Source organism: Pogona vitticeps, chromosome 2 (assembly GCF_051106095.1).
Source record: "Pogona vitticeps strain Pit_001003342236 chromosome 2, PviZW2.1, whole genome shotgun sequence".
NCBI classification, from domain to species: Eukaryota; Metazoa; Chordata; class Lepidosauria; order Squamata; family Agamidae; genus Pogona; species Pogona vitticeps.
The window spans coordinates 182,661,421-182,673,515 of NC_135784.1; the positions used below are offsets into that span (position 1 = coordinate 182,661,421).

The window sequence follows — 12,095 nt, forward strand, 5'->3', positions numbered from 1 at the left end:
TGGTTGTGAATTGCTGTTGTTGTTGTTAAAATCATTGGGTGTCTCTGAGCTCAGAGTTCCCATAAGGCATGGCAAACAGGAGGAGATTATCTTCTAGAAGATCAATGTATGGGATTATGCTAGCCCCTCTGGCTTGGTTGTTTGAGAGGGAGTGAGGTTAAGGAGATAAAGGAGGTTTTAAAGGATATTTCTGCCACAAGGAAATGTATATCTCTGATCTGAAGAAGCTAGTTAACACAGATGGTATATGCTTGGGAAGTTCAGAGCCTGCTTTAATGATAAATCCCTTCGGATTAATCATAATAGTCTGGTTGTTTGCAGCAATGTAAACAGAAGCAGATGCAGAAAAGGCAAATATTCTAGTCAACCTCATTCTGTTAAGGGCACCCCATATATGAGTCTTTACAAATGCTTGCAGAAAGCATAGTTAATTATCCAGTAAAAACTGTGTCCAGTCCAGGTCCCATGTCTTCACCCAATCAGCCCCATTGGAGTGAGCACAGCATCCTTTTGTTGCCCTAAACGTGCTCTCAAAACAGTACCGGGCTCCTTTTAGGGCAGCTGCTCTTTGGAATTCCAAAAATTCCAGCACAATCTCCATCGACTCTTATGGGTAAAGATTAACACAATCATGTCTAGGCTTGCCAACTAATGAAACTAAAACCAGATACTACAAAAAGCCTAGAAACAAAATCCATTTGGTATGAATGGTGACCCTGTAGTAGGGAACAAAGATGGAAAAAAATCTTTCATTTTTACTTGCAGTTTCTGCATTCTGACTTTAAAAAACAACATTTCAAGCTCTTTTCATCCCAAATACAAAACAAAAAACAAAAAACAAAACCTGGCAGAATGTGGTAAATGTGCCGTACGTACTTGATCAGACATTTACACCAGCCACACCATTATGGAAAGTATTATGTTCTAGCAACCAGTCATACTAGTGGTTCAAGATGAGCCTCCCTGAGGGAGAAAAAAAAACTGGCAAAATTCAGCACCATGGACATGACTAACTATATACAGATTCAGATTTTTAAGAGGGAAGCCCTGGACCTAGATAGACAATTCTGGAGTGCAATTATACAGTGAGGGAAAAGCTGTTTTTTAAAAAAAGGTCTTGGGAGAGAAGTAAGTGATGGCGCTGCCTGTGTGTGTGTACAGGCATACACCTTGTTATGCCTTGTAAGGTGAAAGGCACTTTGTGTGTGCTCAGTTGCTCTTTTCTTTCTGCACTGGTTCCAGTGGTCACATACGTTAACCGAAATGACAGGATCTGTCTTTTTTAAAATCAGAAGGTGATAGGGAGGAAAAACTATGGATTGGGGCTATGGGACTCCTGGCTAATTTACATTTCCTGTTGCATCATGTGATCAACAGGGAAAAAGAAGAGAGGATCAGCCTGACAGTTTTAGACAGAGCCCAGGGAAGAAACAGGTTACTCCTCCAAGATTTTTACTGCAACGTTCTTCCTTGACCTGACACCCTTCAGCTGTACTATTGGTTTATAGCTTAAACAAACCAACAACAATAACAATGGCCTTATTATGAACTTTTCTGGTAGGCAAAAAAAAGGCAGGTCGCTTTTTTTTTCAGATCACTTGACAACTTTGCTAATGTCTCTCTTTTCTATTCAGGAGATTCTGGCAATACTCTAGTAATATGCAATGAATAAGTCCTTTAGAAACTCTACATAAAGATGTAGGTGCAATCTCTTATGTGCTAGGGCAAGAGACATTAAAAACAAATCATTAACTGAAAAGGACCGAACTAGTTTTCTAACAAGGGGAGGGGAAGAGAAAACCAAATACATTAGGCCCCATACTAAATAAGGAACATAATGCCGCCCCGAGTAGACATAGTCTAGAGGGGCAGGGTATTTATTTATTTATTTATTTATTTATTTATTTATTTATTTATTTATTTATTTATTTATTTAATAAATAAATAAATAAATAAATAAATAAATAAATAAATAAATAAATAAATAAATAAATAAATAAATAAATAAATAAATAAATAAATAAATAAATAAAATATAGGGTACATTTTTTGCCTGAATACAGACCTGTAGAATTCTGCTTTCCATCTCAAAGCTCCTCTTCCTGACAGATCAGATACCAGGGTCTGGACTTGAGAAACCCAAGTGCTTCTCATGTTTACAAGCATAGCACTAGAAGGGCCTCCAAGATCATCTTGTCCAATCTATCGTTATTGGACTATGCATTCCTGATACCTGGCCATCTAGGCTCCCTTGCACAGCCCTTTCAACAAAGAAGAGGCTGTTACTTTCTCAGGCAACCTCTCCCATTGCTGAATAGGCTGCAGACTCAGCACGTTAATCTTCATATTTAGTTGAGTATCTGCTTCTTGTCCTTCAAAGGTTTTGGTTTGGTGCTTCTCATGCTTGAGTCACTATTTACAACTTCCAGAATCCCTGAACATTGGTGATGCTGGCTAGGGATTATTGGAGCTAAAGCACAACATCTGGTGATCCAAAGTTTTGGGAATACTGCCTTGGAACAACTGAAAATAAAGATGCTTTATCCCATACATAACAACCTTTTCGATATCTGAAGGGCCTCCCTAGATGAGATGTCAATTCTGTAATTACAGGAAGTGCGCGTTTAGAGGAAAACACTGTATTCTAACAAGAGGTTGCTTCAGCCCACATGTGGCAACCTAACTGGCTTTTGTTTTGTATTTCATCAGTAACTAGAAGATAGCATGGCTTCTGCTGCAGTTCTGATTTTTCAGGCACTAAGTGCAGAAAGACTCTCATTGCCTAGAGATCTGAATTTGCAGCAGAAGAAAATACACTTCTACTGTAAGTGAGACCAGACTCTCATCCTGCCTCTTAACCATCTGATGTCCAGTCCTTCAGTTTGGTCTTCAGACCCTGCACTATATTTTGTCAGCCTCCTACAGACTGTCGCAGTTTGCTGGTATTCTTAAACTGGCATTTAATGTAGTATTTTAAGTGCAATCTGACCAAACCAGAGTAGAGGATTAGCACTGCTTCCTGGTGTTCTGGTCACAATAGTTCTGTTTCAGGAATGGGTACTTCCAATCTGCTCTTTGATATGCGCTGCCATAGAAGAAAAGGGCTCTTTTAACATGTCCAGTGCCAGAAGGGTAGCCTTGCCAATTGCAGTAAAATAAAGAGTCTTGCAGTATTTAAAAAACAAAACAGTTTTAGGGTGTTTTCACAGACTAGAATTCACTTTCTTTGAATGCACTGACTACCATCCTCAGCTGGCCAACATTACAGATGTAAACTATTTTTCTCTATATCGGGGCCAAACAATATGTAGATTCCTGAGCTATTGAAGGACTCCAACTCCCACCATCGTTTACTAATGATGAGGGATGATGGGAGTTGCAATTGAAGAAAAGTTCAAAAATTCTCCAGCATGCCTCTATTTGTCTGTACAGACAAAAAGTATGGATACACGTGTGTATATGCACAACAGCACTGGGGGGGAGCACAGTCAACATTAACTGGGTAAGAATCGTTTTGAATTCTGATTATTTACACTATCTATTTGCACCTACACATTGCCATGCAGCTTCCATTCCTCATCACATACAAAAGGATTACCGTGCAGAACAGAAGCAACAACTTGTTAGCTATCGGAGATCCACTGTTCCGATTCATGCCACTGCACTTACGCAGGAATAAATAAGCACCAGGATTCTGTCTACGATATGTACTTAAACACTTTTTACTGCTCCCTGGTCATTCTGTCACAGGGATAACGAGATTAACGTCTTCAGGCTTCCAGTAAACCTGTTATATGTCGGGTGATTTCAGTTCTCCTGGTGTTCTTAAAGTCTGGGCAGGCTTATAAAGAGAGATGTGGCTTGATTATTGTAAAGCACCCTATGTGGGGCTGCCTTTGGAAGGTGTTTGGAAATTCCAGGCGGTCCAAAATGTTGCAGCCAGACTGTTAACCAGGGCTGGCTACAGCGATCATATAACCCACCCACGCACCCCTACCCCCATTATAAGCTGCCAGTCCATTTCTAGACACAATTCAAAGTGCTGGTTTTAACCTATAAAGCTCTTAAATGGCTTGGGCCCAAACTATCTCAAGGACTGCATCTCCCTTTATGAGCCTACCCAGGTGTTAAGATCAAGAGGGGAGGCCTTTATCTTGGTCCAGCCACCCTTACATCTGTGTTTGGTGGGGAAACAGGAGAGGGCCTTCCCTCTTGCTGATCCCAGACTCTGGAACTCCCTCCCACTGAGTTGTTTGTTATCCTTCTGCAGGCAGGTGAAAGACTTTCTCTTCAGGCAGGCTTTCCCTGACTGGTTCTTTAAGAGTTTTTTTGTTTGTTTGTTTTAAATGGGACCATTGGGGTTTTGTTGCTTTTAATGTGTTTTAATTCTGTTTCTTTTTTAACACTGTCTTACATCCTATTTAGGGTTAAGGTTATTTAGGGTTAGGCTATTTACATACATACATACATACATACATACATACATACATACATACATACATACATACATACATACATACATACATACATACATACATACATACATACATACATACATACATACATACATAGTCCTCTATTAACTCATGTGGACTTGATATTAAAGGAAATCTCTTGTACTAAATTGAAGTGGGAAATGCTGGATTTTCTAAAGAGTTGCAAGCTTATAGTCTGGGTATAAATCAGCCTATTTTTTTCTTCTAGCATACGGATAAAGTAACAGTTTGTAACCTGAAACCTTTGAATACAATAAGCAGACAACTTACAGAATGTGTTTCAAGAATATTTTCTCATACCCCTCTAATTTTTTTACCACCTAGCCATACGAGTTGTTTTGAAGAAGTACAAAGCTTAAATACTTCTGTAGCATTGTTTCTTGGTCTTTTTTTTAAAAAAAAACCTACTAGGAATAGGGTAGGGAATACAAAAGGTAAAAGGGAGTGTAAGGGATGGAAAAAGGGTTTTGAGGATAGGAGAACACAGAGTATATAATCATCCAATCTATTCATATTATACATGCCTCTGAACTATTCATTTTTCAATACAAAAAAGAGCTTTGTATTTTCTTTTATATATCTATATACTGTTTGGTTATCCTCTAAATATCAGCTTATATCCATATTTTAATTTAAATCTAAGTTATTCCAACTCTATTAAGAAATCGAGACCAATTATAAAATACATCCCCTCTTTCAGTTTCCTTCTGCCTTGGACGTACATTCAGCCTGTCTGGAAAAATATCCATTGTTTTTTGGTCTTAATGCCTTGTCAAACAGCATTTGTTTTTTCTTTCTCATGGACTGTCATGGTTACCTTGGTTTTTAGAGCAAGTTTCCAAAAACCCTCCTTGGGATGGACCCTTTCACCTTCTCCAACAAACAGCTCATAACCAGAGCGGGGTGTGTGTGTGTGTCTCTTTTGAAATTCTGAGACCACAAGCTGGCCCTGGTCTCATCTCTCCTTCTCACTGGCTACAGAACAAACTCACCTTGCAGAAGCTTTTGGGCCAGCCTGCAGTTCATGGGAGACCCTCAGTAGGTCTCCGCAGCAACACAGAAACCAGAAATGCCTCCCATGTGGTACCCAGATGGGATGCCACAGACTACATACAGTGATGCTGGCAACAGAACCAGGTCTCGCAGATTATAGTGAGGATCTTTGGGAAGAATACTGTCCCAATGTCCTAATGAAGGGGGATACCACCACGGCAACAGGGAAATGGCCGCCTTTATCACAGCAATGAAGAACTACTCTTACATTGCCACACACCTCCGAAGTGAGACGTGGAGAAACTGCAGGGACTAACTTCAAGCTAGGAGGTGACTGGCCAGGAAATATCATTTTGAGAGGGCAGGCAAAGAGTGCGAGGGACAAAAGAAGAAAGCCAAGAGCCTCCCACTGCTGGCCCTGCCATTAAGCACTATCAGGTGGTCACTTCAGGCAGAAGATTTTAGGCCTCCTAAAAGGGCAGTTTGATATTACTGGGGTTTTTATTTTTCCCCCTGTCAATCTACAAAAGAGGCGCTTGTTTTGTTTTGATATTTTTTGTCTGCCTTGTCACATTAATTTCTGTGGCTTTAGACAACATGTGCCTTGAATTTGGGAGAATTTGGTGCTGTAGCTGAGGAAGCAAAATATCTTGAGCTGTCTCTCATTACAGCTTAAAACAGGGACTCCAGCAGCCTCCAAAGCAACCCTTATCAAACCCCTAATTTTCTGGCAAGAAAAAAAAGAGGGGGGGGCACCTCCAAAAGAAAAACTGCTGGTAGCATCCAGGGGCTGTGACTCTCCTTATGAGTAGAGAAATTGGCCATTGCTTTAGAACCACAGCTAGCACACAACATTTCATTTTAGTTTTCTGCTTATATTATTACAGTTGCTTTCCATCCTTATAGGAGTGCTTTTCACTGGAAACATCTACATGCTGTGGGCAACGGGGAGCTGGAAGGCTAACACCTGTCCTAACCCTATGCTAATTTCTTGCCAGAATATGAATACTGGAAATTAATTATGGCATAAGAATTAAAGCTTAGCACGAGGGAGCAGCTATGTTAAAATATATTTAGATAAAACAGGAATGACTGTGTCTTATCTAATTTCTATAGTAATAGCAAGAGATGTTCAAAGTTGGAGTCTGCTATAAGTCACCTTTCTTCCCACCGAATGCCAAAATTCTCTTGGCAGAAGGTCCAAGATCACACAATAATTGGTATTAAATAATAACCCAAGGAAATGATAATTATAAAATGCAAGCATTTTTTTCCCAGACAAAAATGTTGCACAACAAGAGGCTAGAAGAACCCCTTGTGTATGTGGGAGACAGATGATGCCCAACACATGTAAATGACCTTGGACTTGACCAGACAGCACCTTGAGCAAACAAGAAAACATCTTTATTATTATAATAACTCTCACTGCAGCAGGGGTCACCCAAGAAGCATATAAATCTATATACAATTCCTGTCAGAATAAATCAAATAAGCGCATTTCAGCAAAAACTATCTTTTCTCACTAAAATTTTCTGCAGTGGTCAACACCCCCCCCCCAGCCTGAAGGAAGAGCAGGAAGAACAAATTCTGGGTTGAGGGCTCAGCTTGGCCTCAGGGACAGAAAGGCAATAGAAGAGGATACTGTTCCAAAGCCTTCCTGATTGTTTCTAGAAAACACCCTCTGAACACTCCTGGTGGCTCTCTCTCTCTCTCTCTCTCTCTCTCTCTCTCTCTCTCTCTCTCTCTCTCTCTGGCTGGCTGAAAGGGAGGAAGCTCCTCCAGAAGGTGGTTATCCTGCCCTTGGCCAACATGAGTGTCAGCTGATATCTGAAGTCAAGGAGGCCTGAGTCTTGGCATCCTTTTGCTCTTTCTTAGCTGCAAACAGATACTTTTTTTTCTGATCTCCAGATGGTGGTATTTTGGCATAGCCAAGCCGGATATTACTGCTGCTGCCAACCATGCAATTGTCAAGCAATCTCGTACACTGACATTTCTATCATAATGTGGAGTTTCATTTCTAACCAGTATGAGCCTCTTCTATCTATTTGGAGACCCAAGGTTTTCTTATAAATTATAGTGTAAATCATAGTTGCTTGTGTGAACACTGAGTAATCAGAAACATGAATGAGACACCGGTCAAGGAGGGTGGATCAGTTTCCCAGCTCTGCAGCTTGACACTTGCCGTCTCCCTGAAGAGTCACTCCCATATATCTATGGTGTACACAATAGAGACAACACAACAAATAGCCAGAGCCTTGGAACATGAAATTTTTTTTGGACTACAACTCCCAGTGTCCCCCAGCCACTGCAACCAGAGGTCTGCTGGTTAGTGGAGTCAGGCACTGCAGCCCAAAAGTATATTTTCCAGGCTGTTCCACCCTCAAATCCCTCCCAGGGCCACAACTATGTGCTACCATCCCTTGTAGAACCACTCAAACCATCTCCTTCCCATCTGCCTGCTGATCAGCCCACTGCATTCCTTTGCCTTACCTGTTTGGGTCTGCGTGGGTGATAGAAATTCGAGGAGGGATTCTCAGGGGCAGAGTGGTTGGCCTTTGGACATTGTCTGGCTCCGGTGAGCGTGCTCTGTCTACGGGCTTCCATGGAGGGACCTGCAGACTGGAGGAGAGGCGCCTTCGTCCACGTCGCAGGTCAGCACCAAGCATGCTGGAGGAATTGTAAGAGCGGCTGCACCAGTTAGGATCCAAGGTGTCCTTGGGCTTCTGCAGAGCAAAAGAAAGAAAGATGGAGGGAATTAGGTTATTCTGTCCCACACAGTCTCAAATGCTCAAAGGAGTAAATGAGTGAACTTGAGATCTGGACAGTACTTAGAAATTTGATTCCTGAGCCCAGTTCTGTTCATGCTTCACTTGGGAAATAGTAAGATGTCCCTACTATGAGCAAGCAAAATCTGGGCACCATTAAACATGAGTGGACATTGCTAAGGAGACTTTAATGTCTTCTTTATTTATTCTTTTGTTTCATTTTCATCTAGCCCTTCTTGAAATGCAGCTCCAAAATCAATAGCAACAGCCTTTTGCCTATTGTAATGCCAAATTGTTAATGCATTCCAGAGAATGGTACCCTGTAGCAGCAAAACAATTAAGAGCCTTGTAAAAATCAGGAAAAGGCCACATGATTCCCAAAACAATACAAATGCAGGAATCGGTGACACCTTTATGGGACCACTAAAAAAATTAACAAAACAAAAAGTGACCTCGCAATGATAATTCATCTTCCTCAGGCTGTGCACCAAATTCTCATGGGTAGCTCCAAAATTATACAGTATGTTTTTGTTAAAGTCCCAACGTTTCATGGCCACTGTTGAGGACTAGGTATAGCACCTTAAAGACCAGCAATGTCTATTTCACTGGTTCTTAACCTTGGGTTACTCAGGAGTTTTGGACTGCAACTCCCAGAAGCCTTCACCACCAACTGTGCTGGCTGGGGTTTCTGGGAGTTGCAGTTCAAAAACATCCAAGTAACAAAGGTTAAGAACCACTGGTCTATTTGATATAAACGTTCATGGACTAGAGGGCACCAGCTCAGATGCATGAAATGTTATTCTTATCCTGAATAGGAAGGTTTGTGGGGCTTTGACAGCATTGCGGTACTACCAGGATGCACCAGGTGGCACTAACCAAAAGAACTTCCCTGAGAGATGAAGACGCCAAGCAATAAAGCAGTGTTGATAGCAGAATAGTTGTATTATTTACAGTATATATACATATATGTACAGCTTAGTCCTTGTTTCCAGTCCCGAAGTCATACACAGCAGTTTCCACAGAGTTCAATGCATAAATCAGAGTCAAAGTCCTTGTAAATTAGTTCAACAGTCAAATACCATATGGTCAGTCCAGTAGCCAGAGTTCTTCCTCCAATATACAGTACGAAGACACAGCTTCTTCTAGGATACTCCAGCACAGCAACACGACGACACCAACCCACAACACCACAAAGTGTGTGTGCTAGGTCTGCTAGCTTTATTCCAGGGTTAGCCAATCCTGGGATTGCTCTCTCAGCTGTTACTATTTAATCAGCTGGATAAATTCTAGCTTTGCTTGATTCTTTAACACTGATTCTTACAAATACTTATTTCATTGTACAAAACTGCATTTAACAATTCCTCCAGGATTATCTTAAACATGTCAGAGTTTATATACATATATAAGCACATGGGCACACAGAGTGAGTATAGAGAAGAAAACTGGAGGAAAAATGTGAACTTTGGCAATTAAATGCAAAAACTGAAGATGAAAACAGTCATTTTGGAATTGAAATGCGTGCAAAATAAGCACAGCCACCTCTCAAAGCAGCACTGCTCTACCAGGCAACTTTAGGATTGATCTTTGGATATACAGTTAATTTTTTATATTTATTCACTCATTCAAATAGATTTCGGCATAAAGATAGAAAATATTTATACCCCAATCCCTATGCATTTTTATTCAAAAGTAAGTTCCACCATTCTCAGTGAAGCTACACCCAAATAAATGCTGACAGGAACCTTCAGCCACCAAAAAAACCAAATAGGGATTCCGCTACAGTACTATTGTTTGACCCTGATGTAGGATATGTGCACGAGATGAGTTTTCTTAAGTAGGACTTTCCTCATCTTTTATATACCAGTACTGATCAAATGTTGAAGCGAGAGCTAATTACTAAATGGCATTACCATGGATTCTGACATTCTCAGAACAAAACAGTTACACAGAGTGCCTTCAAAAATTGTAAATGCCCATTTATAACTCCATGGTCTTGCCAGAGGATTAAAAAAAAACCCACACCACAAGATTCCAGTTTGAATAATCCTCAAAGGAAAAGAAACATTTGAAGGTGTCTAGTGAAGAACTTTGTTTATTTCAGCTCTGTGACTGGAAATATCTTGAATGTCTGAGCAACAATCTTCCTCCTTCTTGTGACACTTGAAAAGAAAGCATGTCTTTATATTTAACCTTAACCTTTACACAGGCTGGCTCCCTTTGCGGCTTCAGAAGAGGCTTTGTGTTTTTCTGTTTCCCTCCATTGGATTTTACTTAGGAGGGTTGCCTGAGGGACTGTCTATATCCAACACAGAGACATTTGCCCCTTTCCCCAGTGCAGCTGCCTGCCCTCCAGTGGTACTTTTTCATTATCTAGATTTTTAAATAAGAGGGGTAGTCATCTGCTCATATTTATGTACATTTGCTGATATGTTTCTCCAGCTAAAGGAGGCAGCAATGCCTCCACTGAACGGTGGTCAGAAGTAGGAACTGCAGAGAGGTCAGCCTGACTTAAAGGACAGTGGAAACATAAACATCTAGCAGGCCATAGCAAGTCATCCTACATGGTTAGAGGTGCCTATAAGAACCTGCAGGCTACAGTATGCTTGTGTAGGGTTACCAGACGTCAGGCAAAGATAAAAACCTTTAACATGTCAGGCTTTTGTATATTTTATGTTATAATTTTGGATGGGAGGGGGCGAAGTGGAAGGACCCCCCCCCCTCCCTCTGTCTTTCCCCGTGCCTGGTCGCCCGGCCGCACCCGTTACCTGCCGCCAGTGTCAGAGTGCAGTCCTTGTCCCCTCCTACTACGGCGCAGCTGCTCGGCAATCCGCCATGCCCGCTCAGCCCACGTGGAGCCCAGAAAGTCAGAGCGAGCAGAGCGCCACCCGCCAAGCCAGGAGCAAGCAGCACCCGAGCGCACTGATGGGAAGGTGAGCACCTGGACTCTGTGTGTGTTTCCAAGTCCCTTTCAGGGACTCCAAGTCCCACAGCCCACAGCCTTGAACTTATGACCCTCGGGGGGAGGGGAGGCTGCCCTGTTCGGCTTTGCCTGGCGTTGCTTTCCCCCTGCCTGTGCCGGAGCCTTGTTTGGATGTCCAGATTGGCAAGGTTGCCTCTAAGCCTGTGCAGAGTGTGAGCAGCCGGGGGATCCCGCAGCCGGGCCGGGGTGGATTTGGGTACAATTGGCTGTTTAAATAATGTCTTTTGGTATTTTGAAAAAAAAAAGCCTCCATTGAATTTATTTTTATTTTTTAACATGACTGTTTCTTATTCGGTTCACTAAGAGACATTTATTGGCAGCAATTGTATTGATTGCGGGTTTAATCCTGAACTATTCAAATGGAATATTCAATATGTCCTCCTCTGTCCTCTTTTTTTGTATTACTATGTCCTCCTTTTGATACCCATGAATCTGGCAACCCTATGCTTATCTTAGCAACACATTTTAAAGACAGAGAGAGACTTAGCACCCATCCACAACCTTCTCCACTCTCTGACTCATTGTTTAGCAAACCCTCATTCAAAACAGTGGCGTTCACACAGAGGAACATGCAGTAGGTTGTGATCAAGGCACTCTGCTATAGCTACTAGGACTATATAGGGGTGTACTAGGGCTATATAGGGGTGTGTCTTTAAAAAAAGAAATCCGACTCTCAGAATTCTCCAAGAATTCCCCAAGCAGAATTCTGGGAGTTCCTGCCCACAGACACTTTATACACATCCACATTTCACACTTGAAACAGGCCTTTGATCCAGACTGTTTCAGAATACTTCCTGTACAAAAAGGAACCTGCCCCAGTGCTTTCTGAGAGGACTAGGTTTTTGTGGGAAGTGTAGTCTC

General features: G+C 41.6%; 1 protein-coding gene across 3 annotated transcripts in view; it reads right to left on the reverse strand.

Annotated features, from left to right (window-relative positions):
* PDE4A (phosphodiesterase 4A) overlaps positions 1 to 12,095 on the reverse strand; it is a 510,240-nt gene that overhangs the window by 401,187 nt on the left and 96,958 nt on the right. For 2 of the 3 annotated variants that reach the window (XM_078386601.1, XM_020798676.3), the window contains one exon: positions 7,980 to 8,212. In XM_078386601.1, coding sequence (XP_078242727.1) covers positions 7,980 to 8,212 — 233 coding nt within the window. Of the gene's footprint in view, positions 1 to 7,979; positions 8,213 to 9,333; positions 9,437 to 12,095 lie in introns of those variants that run through there. The other variant, XM_020798677.3, reaches the window with a different exon arrangement.